At 39.9% G+C, this 14,774-nt stretch overlaps 1 protein-coding gene across 15 annotated transcripts in view; it reads left to right on the top strand.

Annotated features, from left to right (window-relative positions):
* The window catches only part of TASOR2 (transcription activation suppressor family member 2), a 69,695-nt gene that overhangs the window by 32,056 nt on the left and 22,865 nt on the right, over nt 1-14,774 (top strand). For 6 of the 15 annotated variants that reach the window (XM_069547868.1, XM_069547870.1, XM_069547876.1 and 3 more), the window contains 8 exons: nt 2,384-2,521; nt 2,664-2,794; nt 2,875-2,894; nt 2,994-3,093; nt 11,161-11,279; nt 12,137-12,240; nt 13,136-13,208; nt 13,304-13,369. In XM_069547868.1, coding sequence (XP_069403969.1) covers nt 2,384-2,521; nt 2,664-2,794; nt 2,875-2,894; nt 2,994-3,093; nt 11,161-11,279; nt 12,137-12,240; nt 13,136-13,208; nt 13,304-13,369 — 751 coding nt within the window. The remainder of the gene's footprint in view (nt 1-2,383; nt 2,522-2,663; nt 2,795-2,874; nt 2,895-2,993; nt 3,094-11,160; nt 11,280-12,136; nt 12,241-13,135; nt 13,209-13,303; nt 13,370-14,774) is intronic. The other 9 variants (XM_069547882.1, XM_069547869.1, XM_069547871.1 and 6 more) reach the window with 3 other exon arrangements.

Genomic DNA, 14,774 nt, shown 5'->3' with positions numbered 1-14,774 from the left:
ATCAGAAAAAATAACTGCTCCTTTTGCTTTCCTTTAAGGACAAAGCTTTTTTTTACTCTTTTAATAGATGATCTGTGATTTTTTTTTCTTAAAAAAAAAAAACTTCAAAATAATACAGCAGGCATTTAGTGAGAAGCTTTCCTCACCCTGCTCCACAATGTCACTTTTTAAACGTTAAATAGCTGAATGAGTATTGTTTATAAAACAACATGATTTCACCTATAAGAGATGAATTTAGAAGACAGCATTCTGGTTTAAATTGTCAAAATGAGAGATCTGTATGCATTTTTATTATCCCTAAAACATTGAGATCTTGTTCATAGCTTCATGTGATAGCTATAACTAATAATCTGAGGAATTTTTTAGTTCCCTTAAATAATGCAGTATAAGTGAATCACACAATTAGAATTTTCATTCAAATAGTAGGCAAACTAATTTTAGAGGTCGGGGGATTTTTTGAGGACGTATTCTGTGGTCTTGTTTTGTTTGTGCTTTTGTTTTAGCATTCCTACTAAGTTCTTCAGTTATAAACCTAACACTGCTGATTTTTTAAGAGTGTGAATTCTCCATATTCCAAAATTCGTCCCCAAGAACTGAAGGGAAAGTAGCATTCATTGGCTCCCAGCCACTGCTTCCCCTTTAACGTTTCCCTCTCCCGCTCTGTGATAAGTACTGTAGTTCTGCTGCAGCCCACATGCTTGTCAGCTCAGATATCAAGTTTTTTATGTCAGATTGTGCCTCGCCATTGGTTTCATGCCCCTACCCTGTCTGGCGGACCCCGCTGTTTAGTTTTGAGTTTCTGGCCATGTGCTCTCAATCCTCCTTACTTCACTGCTCAGAAGCCAGCCCTGCCCAGTTTGATGGGGAGAGGATGCAGATTCTGACTGCTCACTGGAGCACCGCTCATGTGCTTAGTCTTCTGAGGATTGTCCTTGGTGGTCCAAGTGCTGAAGAGGAGGGACCTTAACAGCAAGCATATATATGTATATGTATATATATTTAAATAGTGCATCTTGTAAACATAAAAATAAAAGTTGCCTATTATTTCGTACCTCATTTTGGTACCTGTTTTGTGTATTTCCATTTTTTTCATGTTATGTCATTATGCTATTCAAAATAGCTTTTAAAATCATTGTATGACCTTTTATTGCATGATAAACTCAACAGTTCTCTTTTTCCTTTTTCTGGGAGATATGTACCCCTTGATGAAGAGATTCCATAGTGAAAAATGCTGTCAGCTGTTGAGTAATCAGGGCTATTGGCCTGTGAAGTGCTTTACTGAGCTTTTGTTCCTTGCTGGTTTACTGGGTGCTGCTGGAAAGGAGTATCTTGGTCTCTAATTTACAATTTACGGAGAAGGCAATAGCACCCCACTCCAGTATTCTTGCCTGGAAAAGTCCCATGGACGGAGGAGCCTGGTGGGCTGCAGTCCATGGGGGTCGCAAAGAGTCGGACACGACTGAGTGACTTCACTTTCACTTTTCATTTGCATGCATTGGAGAAGGAAATGGCAACCCACTCCAGTGTTTTTGCCTGGACAGTCCCAGGGACGCCTGGTGGGCTGCCTTCTATGGGGTTGCACAGAGTCAGACATGACTGAAGCGACTTGGCAGCAGCAGCAGCAATTTACAGTTTATAATTTAATACTTCAGTTTGGAACTCATCTTTTGACATTTTAGTTTTTCTCATCTTTTATGATATGGTCATTGAATAGTGAGTCTGTTTGGTGAACTGTGTAATTTCTCTTTTAAAGAAGTAAAGTTAAGTTAAAATGTTAGTCAGTTGTGTCCGACTCTTTGCGAGCCCATGGGCTATATAGGCCACCAGGCTCCTCCATCCATGGGATTTCCCAGGCAAGAATACTGGAGTGGGTTGCCATTTCCTTCTTCAGTTGAAAGGAATGGTTCTCCTAAATTTGGGCTAATTCATGTACTCCTTTAATACTATGAAAAAAGCTGTGGATGTTTGCCTAAGAAAGATACCAACTTATATCAGAGTTTGTGAAAAAACAAAAAACTTTGAGGGCTAAGTACAAATGTAATGAGGTTCATGGATAATTAAAACTATTATTGGTCTTAAGATAATTTTTTAAGAGCCATAGTTCTTAACACAGTTTGCTGCTGCTGCTGCTAAGTCGCTTCAGTCGTGTCTGACTCTGTGCGACCCCATAGACGACAGCCCACCAGGCTCTGCCATTCCTGGGATTCTCCAGGCAAGAACACTGGAGTGGGTTGCCATTTCCTTCTCCAATGCATGAAAGTGAAAAGTGAAAGTGATAGTCAAAATACATCCCCATCTTTATTTAGGCTATTTTAAAATAAATCCTAGAGTGAAATTATTCCTATTTGAAGATATTTGATTAGTCTTAATATTTTCATTCTAGGGAAAAGTCAAGTTTGTGTCTGAGAATTATACAGCTAACTATACTAGCCCATCTTCTGGCTATGATTGCCATGTGGCTGCAAATATTAACAAGATTTCTCACAAGACAAGTCATTTTCGCACCTTTGAACTGAGTCAGGTATAGTCACCTGGGAATAAATCATTTGCAAGATACTTTTCTGAATCTAATGAGTTAAATTTAGAGGTTGGGTAGGGTTGAAGTAAACTTGATACATGAGGAATTCTGTAGTGCTATCCTCATAATACTTCTCTTCTTTCAGTATTACCTCTATGAACTTTCAGGCAGCACTGTTACTGAGCGACCCAGACAGATCTGTCCTTACCTGATTGTAGCTTTTCAGTACAGGGAACCTAAAAAGATGGCAGCACCAGCCCATGATCATAAAAGCATGTAAGTAATGACGTGCATACTTTGTTTTACTGGATTTGTTTTCTTTGCTCTTATAAAAATGCTTCTTTTTTCCCCCCTAGACTTGAACTCAAAGAAAATGGTAAGAAATTATTTGGTTTTTTTTTTAGTTTTTTCTTTAAGTAAATGTTTTGTTCAAAAATAAAATAATCAGTTTCTTTCTTAACCTCATTTCTTACAGTTCTCATCTCTCCATGGAAAGGGAAATTAATTATACAAGGCTGTCTGCTGTGCGATATAACTCTTTGGTCTTCCTATGGTACAGTGGTTCCAAAACAACTGTAAGTGTTGAATTAATGCCCTTTACTAATGCTTCCCTAAGTTTTCAGTTCTCGTTTTGAGGTCCTGCTTGTTGGCACTGGTGTGAAATATACCAGCTGTACTTGGTTTTAGGTTATTCTTCAGGAGATGTATAAAGTACAGGGCTGTGACACAAGAGACCAAAATTCAAATCTAAATTTGGCCTTTGCTTGGGAATAAGTTAGTTTTATTGTTACTCAGTTGCTAAGCTGTGTCTGCCTCTGTGACCCCATGGACTGTAGCAAGCCAGGCTTCCCTGTCCTTCACTATCTCCTGAAGTTTGCTCAAACTCATGTCCATTGAGTCAGTGATGCCATCCAACCGTCTCATCCTCTATCGTCCCCTTCTCCTCCTACCCTCAATCTTTCCCAGCATCAGGGTCTTTTCCAATAAGTTGGCTCTTTATATCAGGTGGCCACAGTATTGGAGCTTCAGCATCAGTCCTTCCAATGAATATTCAGGGCTGATTTCCTTGAGGATAGACTGGTTTGATCTCCTTACTGTCCAAGGAAGTCTCAAGAGTCTTCTCCAACACCATAGTTGAAAAGCATCAGTTCTTTGGTGCTTAGCCTTGATTATGGTCCAGCTCTCACATCTGTACATGACTGCTAAAAAAACCATAGCTTTGGCTATATGGACCTTTGTTGGCAAAGTGAAGTCCCTACTTTTTAGTTTTATAGTCTTTGATAAATCGCTTTTAAAATTTTAGCATCTTAATCCATTTGTGGAAAAATAAGCTCTCAGGCTAAATTAATTTACTTAATGCTAAAAGTTTGACTTTCTGCGAGAAACAAATTGTACTTGCCTAGATAACAGATGCAGATTATAGCCACTTAATGATTTCTGTTATAGTTTTTATTAAGATATGCAGGATCTAATTTTCTAATTTTCACATGATTTTCCTAAAGTGGTATTAAATAGAGGAGCTGTTACATGTATTTATATTATAATGAATTACAGCATTTTTTTCTGGGCTTCTTGTGATACTTTTTTGTTTAACCTATTTAGTTTGTCCTCAAACCCCTTGAAAGTTAGATATGCTTTAACTGAAATAAAAAGTGAAAGTTAGTGTTCTATTAGAAATAACTTTCTTTTTATTGGCTCTTTTTAAAAGTTTTATGTTTGTTTATTTGTTTAGATTGCATGAGCCTTCATTGCTTTCTGCAACTTTCTCTAGTTATGGCGAGCAGGGGGCTACTCTCTAGTTGGAGTACTCGGACTTCTCATGGTGGTGGCTTCTCTCGTTGAGGAGCACAGGCTTTAGGTGTGCAGGCTTCAGGAGTTGTGTAGAGTACAACTAGTAAGTGTAGAACCCACTCCAGTGTTCTTGCCTGGAGAATCCCAGGGATAGGGGAGCCTCGTAGGCTGCCGTCTATAGCGTTGCACAGAGTCAGACACAACTGAAGTGAGTTAGCAGCAGCAGTAAGTGTAGAAAGAGTGATGAAATTAAGAAATCACATTTTGGCAACATCATAATGATCAATGGAGGCTTGATAAAGTAGGTGGAAGTTTGATGAAATTTACATATCTCACAAAGGAAAAAATGCAGACCTTATAATAAAAGAAGCTGCACATACCATTTTAACTCAGTTCAGTTCAGTTGCTCAGTCGTGTACAACTCTTTGTGAACCCATGGACTGCAGCACGACAGGCCGCCCTGTCCATCACCAACTCCCGGAGTCTACTCAAACTCATGTCCATCGAGTCGGTGTTACCATCCAGCCATCTCATCCTCTGTCGTCCCCTTCTCCACCTGCACCCAATCCTTCCCAGCATCAGGGTCCTTTCCAGTGAGTCAACTATTCACATGAAATGGCCAAAGTATTGGGAGTTTCAGCTTTAGCATCATTCCTTCCAAGAAATCCCAGGGTTGATCTCATTCAGAATGGACTGGTTGGATCTCCTTGCTGTCCAAGGGACTCTCAAGAGTCTTCTCCAACACCACAGTTCAAAAGCATCAATTCTTCGGTGCTCAGCTTTCTTCACAGTCCAACTCTCACATCCATACCTGACCACTGGAAAAACCATAGCCTTGACTGGACGGACCTTTGTTGGCCAAGCAGTGTCTCTGCTTTTCAGTATGCTATCTAGGTTGGTTATAACTTTCCTTCCAAGGTGTAAGCATTTTTTAATTTTGTGGCTGCAATCACCATCTGCAGTGATTTTTGGAGCCCCAAAACATAAAGGCAGCCACTGTTTCCACTGTTTATCCATCTATTTCCCATGAAGTGATGGGACCAGATGCCATGATCTTAGTTTTCTGAATGTTGAGCTTTAAGCCAACTTTTTCACTCTCCTTTCATTTTCAGTAAGAGGCTTTTTAGTTCCTCTTCACTTTCTGCCATAAGGGTGGTGTCATCTGCATATCTGAGATTACTGATATTTCTCCTGGCAATCTTGATTCCAGCTTGTGCTTCTTCCAGCCCAGTGTTTCCCATGATGTACTCTGCATATAGGTTAAATAAGCAGGGTCAGCCTTGACGTATTCCTTTTCCTATTTGGAACCAGTCTGTTGTTCCATGTCCAGTTCTAACTTGCTTCCTGACCTGCATACAGATTTCTCAAGAGGCAAGTCAGGTGGTCTGGTATTCCCATCTCTTCCAGAATTTGCCACAGTTTATTGTGATTCACACAGTCAAAGGCTTTGGCATAGTGAATAAAGCAGAAATAGATGTTTTTCTCGAACTCTCTTGCTGTTTCGATGATCCAGAGGATGTTGGCAGTTTGATCTCTGGTTCCTCTGCCTTTTCTAAAACCAGCTTGAACATCTGGAAGTTCACAGTTCACGTATTGCTAAAGCCTGGCTTGGAGAATTTTGAGCATTACTTTACTAGCGTGTGAGATGAGTGCAATTGTGCAGTAGTTTGAGCATTCTTTGGCATTGCCTTTCTTTGGGATTGGAATGAAAACTGACCTTTTCCAGTCCTGTGGCCACTGCTGAGTTTTCGAAATCTGCTGGCATATTGAGTGCGGCACTTTCACAGCACCATCTTTCAGGATTTTGAAATAGCACAACTGGCATTCCATCACCTCCACCAGCTTTGTTCATTGTGATGGTTTCTAAGGCCCACTTGACTTCACATTCCAGGATATCTGGCTCTAAGTGAGTGATCACACCATCGTGATTATCTGGGTCGTGAGGATCTTTTTTGTACAGTTCTTCTGTGTATTCTTGCCACCTCTTCTTAATATCTTCTGCTTCTGTTAGGTCCATACCATTTCTGTCCTTTATCGAGCCCATCTTTGCATGAAATGTTCCCGCGTGATCTTTAGTCTTCTTGAAAAGATCTCTAGTCTTTCCCATTCTATTGTTTTCCTCTATTTCTTTGCACTGATCACTAAGGAAGGCTTTCTTATCTCTCCTTGCTATTCTTTGGAACTCTGCATTCAAGTGGGAATATCTTTCCTTTTCTCCTTTGCTTTTCGCTTCTCTTCTTTTCACACCTATTTGTAAGGCTTCCTCAGATAGCCATTTTGCTTTTTTTTCCATGGGGATGGTTTTGATTCCTGTCACTTGTACAATGTAACAAACCTCCGTCCATAGTTCATCAGGCACTGTCTATCAGATCTAGTCCCTTAAATCTATTTCTCACTTCCACTGTATAATCATAGGGATTTGATATAGGTCATATGTGAATGGTCTCGTGGTTTTCCCTACTTTCTTCATTTTAAGTCTGAATTTGGCAATAAGGAGTTCATGATCTGAGCCACAGTTAGCTCCTGGTCTTGTTTTGCTGACTATAAAGAGCTTCTCCATCTTTGGCTGCAAAGAATATAATCAATCTGATTTCTGTGTTGACCATCTGGTGATGTCCATGTGTAGAGTCTTCTCTTGTGTTGTTGGAAGAGGGTGTTTGCTATGACCAGTGCGTTCTCTTGGCAAAACTCTATTAGCCTTTGCCCTGCTTCATTCCGCATTCCAAGGCCAAATTTGCCTGTTACTCCAGGTGTTTCTTGACTTCCTACTTTTGCATTCCAGTCCCCTATAATGAAAAGGACATCTTTTTTGGGTGTTAGTTCTAAAAGGTCTTGTAGGTCTTCATAGAACTGCTCAACTTCAGCTTCTTCAGCATTACTGGTTGGAGCATAGGCTTGGATTACCATGTTATTGAATAGTTTGCCTTGGAAACGAACAGAGATCATTCTGTCGTTTTTGAGATTGCATCCAAGTACTGCATTGCGGACTCTTTTGTTGACCATGATGACTACTCCATTTCTTCTAAGGGATTCTTGCCCACAGTAGTAGATAAAATGGTCATCTGAGTTAAATTCACCCTTTCCAGTCCATTTTAGTTTGCTGATTCCTAGAATATTGACGTTCACCCTTGCCACCTCCTGTTTGACCACTTCCAATTTGCCTTGATTCATGGACCTGACATTCCAGGTTCCTATGCAATATTGCTCTTTGCAGCATCAGACCTTGCTTCTATCACCAGTCACATCCGCAACTGGGTATTGTTTTTGCTTTGGCTCCATCCCTTCACTCTTTCTGGAGTTATTTCTCCACTGATCTCCGGTAGCATATTGGGCACCTACTGACCTGGGGAGTTCCTCTTTCAGTATCCTATCATTTTGCCTTTTCATGCTGTTCATGGGGTTCTCACGGCAAGAATACTGAAGTGGTTTGCCATTCCCTTCTCCAGTGGACCACCTTCTGTCACATCTTTCCACCAAGACCCGTCCGTCGCCCCACACAGCATGGCTTAGTTTGATTGAGTTAGACAGGCTGTGGTCCATGTGATCAGATTGGCTAGTTTTCGGTGATTATGGTTTCAGTGTATCTGCCCTCTGATGCCCTCTCGCAACACCTACCATCTTACTTGGGTTTCTCTTACCTTGGACGTCGGGTATCTCCTCATGGCCGCCCCTCCTGACCTTGAACATGGAGTAGCTCCTCTCGGTCCTCCTGCACTTGCTCAGCCACCGCTCCTTGGATGTGGGGCTGTTCATCCCGGCCGCCGCCCTTGACCTCGGGCGCATTTTAACTCAGTGGATAAGTTAACATCACCAAGAAAGAAAGAAACATCAGGAGCCTCCTGACATGATACACAGAGAATGACACAATATCATGTCTGTGGTGTTCCTGCCAGTCTAACCAGGAGGAAACGTCAGACATGCCCAGATTGAAGGACAGTCTGCAAAGCAAATGGCCTGTATTATTCAGAAATATCAGGGTCAGTGAAGATGAAGACTTGCAGGTTGAAGGAGATGAGAGAGACATAAGTAAGTGTTGTGTGTCATTCTGGATTGGATTCTGGACCAGAAAAAAGCAGTGCCTTCTCTTGTTACCAGGGACCTTAGTGAGTGCTGTAGATTAAAGAACTGTACTGTATTGTTGATGTCTTGAGTTTGCTAATTGTTTTGTGGTTGTATCAGTTCAGTCAGTTCAGTCACTCAGTCGTGTCTGACTCTTCACGACTCCATGGACTGCAAGGCCTCCCTGTCCATCACCAACTCCCGGAGCTGGTCCATTGAGTCAGTGATGCCACCCAACCATCTCATCCTCTGTTGTCCCCTTCTCCTTCTGTCTTCAGTCTTTCTCAGCATCAGGGTCTTTCCCAATAAATCAGTTCTTCGCATCAGGTGGCCAAAATATTGGAGCTTCAGCTTCAGTCCTTCCAATGAATATTCAGGACTGATTTCCGTTAGGATGGACTGGTTGGATCTCTTTGCAGTCCAACAGATGCCCAACAGTCTACTTCAGCACCACAATTCAAAAGCATCAATTTTCGGTGGTGCTCAACTTTCTTTATAGTCCAACTCTTACATCCATACATGACTACTGGAAACCATACTTGATGGACCTTTGTTGTCTAAGTAATATCTCTGCTTTTTAATATATTGTCTAGGTTGGTCATAGCTTTTCTTCCAAGGAGCAAGTGTCTTTTAATTTCATGGCCGCAGTCAACATCTGCAGTGATTTTGGAGCCCCCAAAAATAAAGTCTCTGACTGTTTCCATTGTTTCCCCATCTATTTGCCATGAAGTGATGGGACCAGATTCCATGATCGTAGTTTCCTGAATGTCAAGTTTTAAGACAACTTTTCACTCTCATCTTTCACTTTCATCAAGAGGCTCTTTAGCTCTTCCTCGCTTTCTGCCATAAGGGTGGTGTTATCTGTATATCTGAGGTTATTGATATTTCTCCCGGCAATCTTGATTTCAGCTTGGGATTCATTCAGCCTGGCATTTTGCACGATGAACACTGCATATAAGTTAAATAAGCAGGGTGACAATATACAGCCTTGACATATTCCTTTCCCAATTTGGAACCAGTCTGTTCTTCCATGTCCAGTTCTAACTGTTGCTTCTTGACCTGTATACAGATTTCTCAGGAGGCAGGTAAGGTGATCTGGTATTCCCATCTCTTTAAGAATTTTCCACACTTTGTTGTGTTCCACACGGTCAAAGGCTTTGGAGTAGTCAATAAAGCAGAAATAGATGTTTTTCTGAACCTCTCTTGCTTTTTTGATGATGCATCGGATGTTGGCAATTTGATCTCTGGTTCCTCTGCCTTTTCTAAATCCAACTTGAACATCTGGAAGTTCTTGGTTCACATACTATTGAATGATTTACATACCAATCTCGCTTGGAGAATTTTGAGCATCACTTACTAGCATGTGAGATGAGTGTGATTGTTCGGTAGTTTGAGCATTCTCTCTCTGGCATTGCCTTTCTTTGGGATTGGAATAAAATCTGACCTTTCCTGGTCTTGTGGCCACTGCTGAAGTTTTCCAAATTTGCTGGCATATTGAGTGCAGCACTTTAACAGCATCCTCTTTTAGGAGTTGAAATAACTCAGCTGGAATTCCATCACCTCCACTAGCTTTGTTCCTAGTGATGCTTCCTAAGGCCTACTTGACTTCGCCCTCCAGGATGTCTGGCTGTAGGTGAGTGATCAAACCCTCATGGTTATCTGGGTCATTAAGATCTTTTTTTGTATAGTTCTTCTGTATATTACTGCCACGCCTTCTTAATATCTTCTGCTTCTGTTAGGTCCATACTATTTCTGTCATTTAATGTGCCCATCTTTGCATGAAATGTTCCCTTGGCATCTCTAATTTTCTAGAAAAGATCTCTAGTCTTTCCCCTTGTATTGTTTACCTCTATTTCTTTGCATTGATCACTTAGGAAGGCTTTCTTATCTCTCCTTGATATTCTTTGGATCTCTACATTCAGACGAGTATATCTTTTGTGTGTGTATGTGTGGTTATAGAAGGAAATGTTTTTCTTAAAAGTGCACGCAGAGAAGTCTTTAGGGGGAAAAGGAGGTATCTGTAAGTGTACAAGTATTTCTAAATACGTTTTAAAGAAGGAAGTGGTACTAGTCTAGATAGGGTTCTTTCTGTGGCCCTGCATGGTAGGCAGTCCTGTATTGTCGAAAGCTTTCAACTCTTATGTGGTATAATTTCTAGAAGATTCTCATTCCATTCCAGAATACATAATTATTCCATACTTCCGGATATTTTGGTTATAATGAAAATGCATGCATTCAGTTAATGTGAACATATTTGCAAACCATGGTTTATGAGGTACTGGTGATGGACAGGGAGGCCTGGTGTGCTGCAGTTCGTGGGGTCGCAAAGAGTCGGACACGACTGAGCGACTGAACTGAACTGCACTGGAGTCCTCAGTCATACGTGACTCTTTGTGACCCTATGGATAGTCTTGTCATGCCTGACTCTTCGTGACCCCGTGGACTATAGCCTGCCAGGCTTCTTGGTGCATAGGATTCTCCAGGCAAGAGTACTGGAGTGGGTTGCCATTCCCTTCTTCAGGGTATCTTCCTGACCCACAGATTGAACACAGATCTCCTGCATTGCAAGCAGTTTTTTTATTGTCTGAGCCATCAGGGAAGCCAATTTATAAGGTCATATACCCAAAAATCTCTAGTACTTATGAACATACACATTATTTGATTTAGAGTTTATAGATTTAAAATTTTTTGTGATTTTAATAGTTTTGTTTTCATTTATATTAGAAAATCAAAAGTTATGAAGCTCTAGTTTTAGTGTTTATTACATTACATGATATTGTTTTGTTTTTTAGACCACATGAACTAGATTTTAAGTATGTAATGAAAGTGTCATCTTTGAAAGAGAGACTACCAGAAGCTGCTTTTAAAAAACAGAATTACATGGAGCACAAAGGTCTGTTCAGATGTCATGGTACGCTGTGTGTCCTGAACTTTGTTCCAGTTGTTTTCCACTCTCTCTTTCATACACACACATGCATGCACACATACTTTCTCTCCCTCCTTATTTCTGTTTTTCCCTTAAGTGAGTCTTAAAAGGGTCTTTTGTGAAAGGGATAGAGTAACCATGTGATTCAGTTCCTGGGAGGCCAGCTCAAAGTGATGAACAGTAGTTTCATTTAATATGGCAGAGACTAGCTTTAATGTAGAATACTGAGGGAATTAAGCAGAGATATGCTTACAAACAGTTGGAAACTCATAATCATTACTTTCAAGGAGAACAGAGGTTTTGTGGTTGTTTTTATTTGTTTACCACTGACTCTGGAACAACACAGGTTTGAATTGCTTAAGTCCACTTATAAGCAGTTTTTTTTCAGTAGTACATATTACAGTACCACTCAATCCGTGGATGTGGAATCATGATTACCCAGGTGATCATATATTGAAAATACTGACTGCACAGGGGGTTGAGGGAGAGGCATTCAAGGGTCATTTCATTTACTTTTAAATGAAATAAAGCAGAAAACATGAGAAGGAAAGTTCTTAGTCATTTAGATTAATTCATGGCAACATTGATGTTTTTATTTATATATATTTATTTGTCTTGTTAACTTTATATTAGTGTAGTATAAAAGCATTGTTTTTAAATACTTTATACAGTAACATTTTATTAAGGGGTTTTATAACCAAGACCATTGAATGATCCATGTTTTTTGAATAGTATTCCTATTTCATCTTTTAAAATATAAAATGAATAAATAGGTTGTAAAAAAAAAGCATCATAGTATTTAAAAATAAGAAATGTTCTGTGTTTCTGATTTTTTTCCACAGTCTGTTGCCAAGACATGTGCTTCAGTATGTATGAGGTGGAACTCTCAAACAAACAGGGGGAGAAAGTAGATAAACTAATAGAATACATTAAAAGGGAACAGTTGGTAAGAGTCATCCATTTAACATATAATTATTATTTTCCCTAAAATTGAGAACTTGATACACAGGGACTGTGGGAGAAACATATGGAGACGCACCACAGTGATGGTTCCTGTGGGTAGCATTCTAATAAAGAATCAGAAGTCTTTTTTTCATACTTGAGTTGTTAGTGAATGATCTATTAATTTATCAGATTTGTAGGCTTATGACCTGTCAATTTTTGAAATACAGTATTTATCTCTTCATGAAGTAGTATATTTTATTCTGTTTTTTTTTAACTCAATGATTATTATATGAACATTGGATTTTGTCTTTGTTATATGTATGTAGGCTTTTGAAATGGTGAATAATGGGAAAGAAGAGCTGCATTTTCTGTCTGCATTTCTTATTACCAGGGACCTAATGATATTATTGCCTGTTATTTCCCATCTCCTAGAATGCTGTGGAAAGGATTTCTTTAATGGATGATATTTTCCAGTTTTTCTAGTTCCAGGATTCTGTGATGTTTTGTGTTAACTTGAGCTTATTGATGTTAATCATAGGTCTGAGTGACCTTGAATTTGTAGTGGCTAATGGGAAACAGCAGATACTTACACAGCAAATGTCAAACATGACAATGAAAAAAGTTTCTGATTGATTTGTTACATAGTTGAACACTATCTGAAAACTAACCCTTGATATTCCAGTTATTTATTATATGTAGCCCTAACAAGGCAAAGATTATTTGAGCAGTAAGGGACTTGAAATTTCTGATACTAGGGACAAAATTGTTCTGCTTCTCATAAATACTAACATTTCAAGAATCTTTTTCCTTAACTTTTCATAAGGTTAAAAATCACTGAAGAATGTGGTAGAAGGAGAAGGGAATTGAATCTTCTTTCTTGCTTTTTTATGTTTAAGGCAATCATCAAATGCTTAGAAGATCGAGAATTTTTCATTTTACTTACGTCATCAGCCTTAATGTCTGAAACAGGTAAGGACAACTCTTTTGAAAAAATGTTTTCCAATATGTTTACTTGTATCAAATCAGCAACCTGATTTTCTTCTGATTCTCATTATTATGTGTAGGTTTTAGAGAGGAGCAGACAGGTCTACACGGGTTGCATTTATTCCACTCACCTCCATCAGCAGCAGGTAAGGGCACAGGCAGTCCATGACAGCTGTGGGCCACTTTTCACTCCTCATCTTAAACCCCCAGCAGCACATGACTCTAGCAACTGTTTTCTTCTCTGAAATAACTTTCCCCCTTTACTCTCCCTGGTCAGTCCTTCATCTCTGCAGGCTTATCTTTGCTTGTCTACTCTCCACTCAGTATCCACCTGCCTATTGACATCTCTTTCCACTTAGGTGTCTCAGATATTCCTCACAATCAGTGTGTCCAAAACTGGATTCATTTTTTCTTGAAGAGCAATAGCCAGGAAGTAGTTTCATTATAGTCTCCCCGTCAGTAGGACTTAAGGTCTTCACAGAAGCACTTACCTTTATCTGGACTGCTTGTCTCCTTCCCCAGGATCAGGAATTATCTATTAGGGGAAAAAAGTATTGCTCATGCAGGATAAAAATAGATATACAGTAGATCAGTGGTATTAGAATTTCAGAGGGCAGTTAGGAAACAAAGTCCAGAAAGGCTCTGATCAGGGGAGATAATGAATAAAGCTGGAGAATAAGCATGGTCTAGCTTCTGATGGAGAGCTGTCAGGTGTAAGCCTGATTATCACTCTAATGAGTCCATCATCACTCTTCCTTCATTGAGGAACACAGACTAGTCAGTCTAACTGCTGCTGCTGCTGCTAAGTCACTTCAGTCATGTCCGACTCTGTGTGACCCCATAGATGGCAGCCCAACAGGCTCCCCTCTCCCTGGGATTCTCCAGGCAAGAACACTGGAGTGGGTTGCCATTTCCTTCTCCAGTGCATGAAAGTGAAGTCACTCAGTCGTGTCCAACTCTTTGCGACCCCATGGACTGCAGCCTACCAGGCTCCTCCATCCATGGGATTTTCCAGTCAGTCTAGTTACATAATAGTAACTTGAGGGTTACTTAGGGGTTTACTTTGTTTGAGTTCAGTTGGTTCCCATCACAAAGAAAAAAACTTTATTTCTTCTTTAATTTTGTATCTACATGGTATGATGGGTGTTCACTAGACTTACTGAGGTAACTGTTTAATGATGTATGTAAGTCAAATCATTATGCTGTAAATTCTGAATGTACACGATGCTGTATTTCAATTATATCTCAATAAAGCTAGAAGCAAAAGGAAAGTCAAAATGCGAACCAAAGGACATTTTTACCTTTGACTGCCTTGTTAAGAGAGTTTGAAGTAGGTCATAGAAGGTACAGATAAGAACAGAAAAGCAACTCTGCCAACTCTAAGAGCCGGTGCTATTTTTCGGAGCTGGAGGCAGGCCTGCCTTCCTCATTCTCACCTTGTCATCCCTCCTGAATGACTCTGTTTTGATTCTGTGTGTATTTTCATATATATGGTCATTATATATGTTCATCTATATGTTCATAGAAGGCATTCATAAGCCTTCTATTAAT

This window comes from Ovis canadensis, chromosome 13 (assembly GCF_042477335.2).
Source record: "Ovis canadensis isolate MfBH-ARS-UI-01 breed Bighorn chromosome 13, ARS-UI_OviCan_v2, whole genome shotgun sequence".
NCBI classification, from domain to species: Eukaryota; Metazoa; Chordata; class Mammalia; order Artiodactyla; family Bovidae; genus Ovis; species Ovis canadensis.
This window is presented reverse-complemented; position numbering and strand designations above follow the sequence as displayed.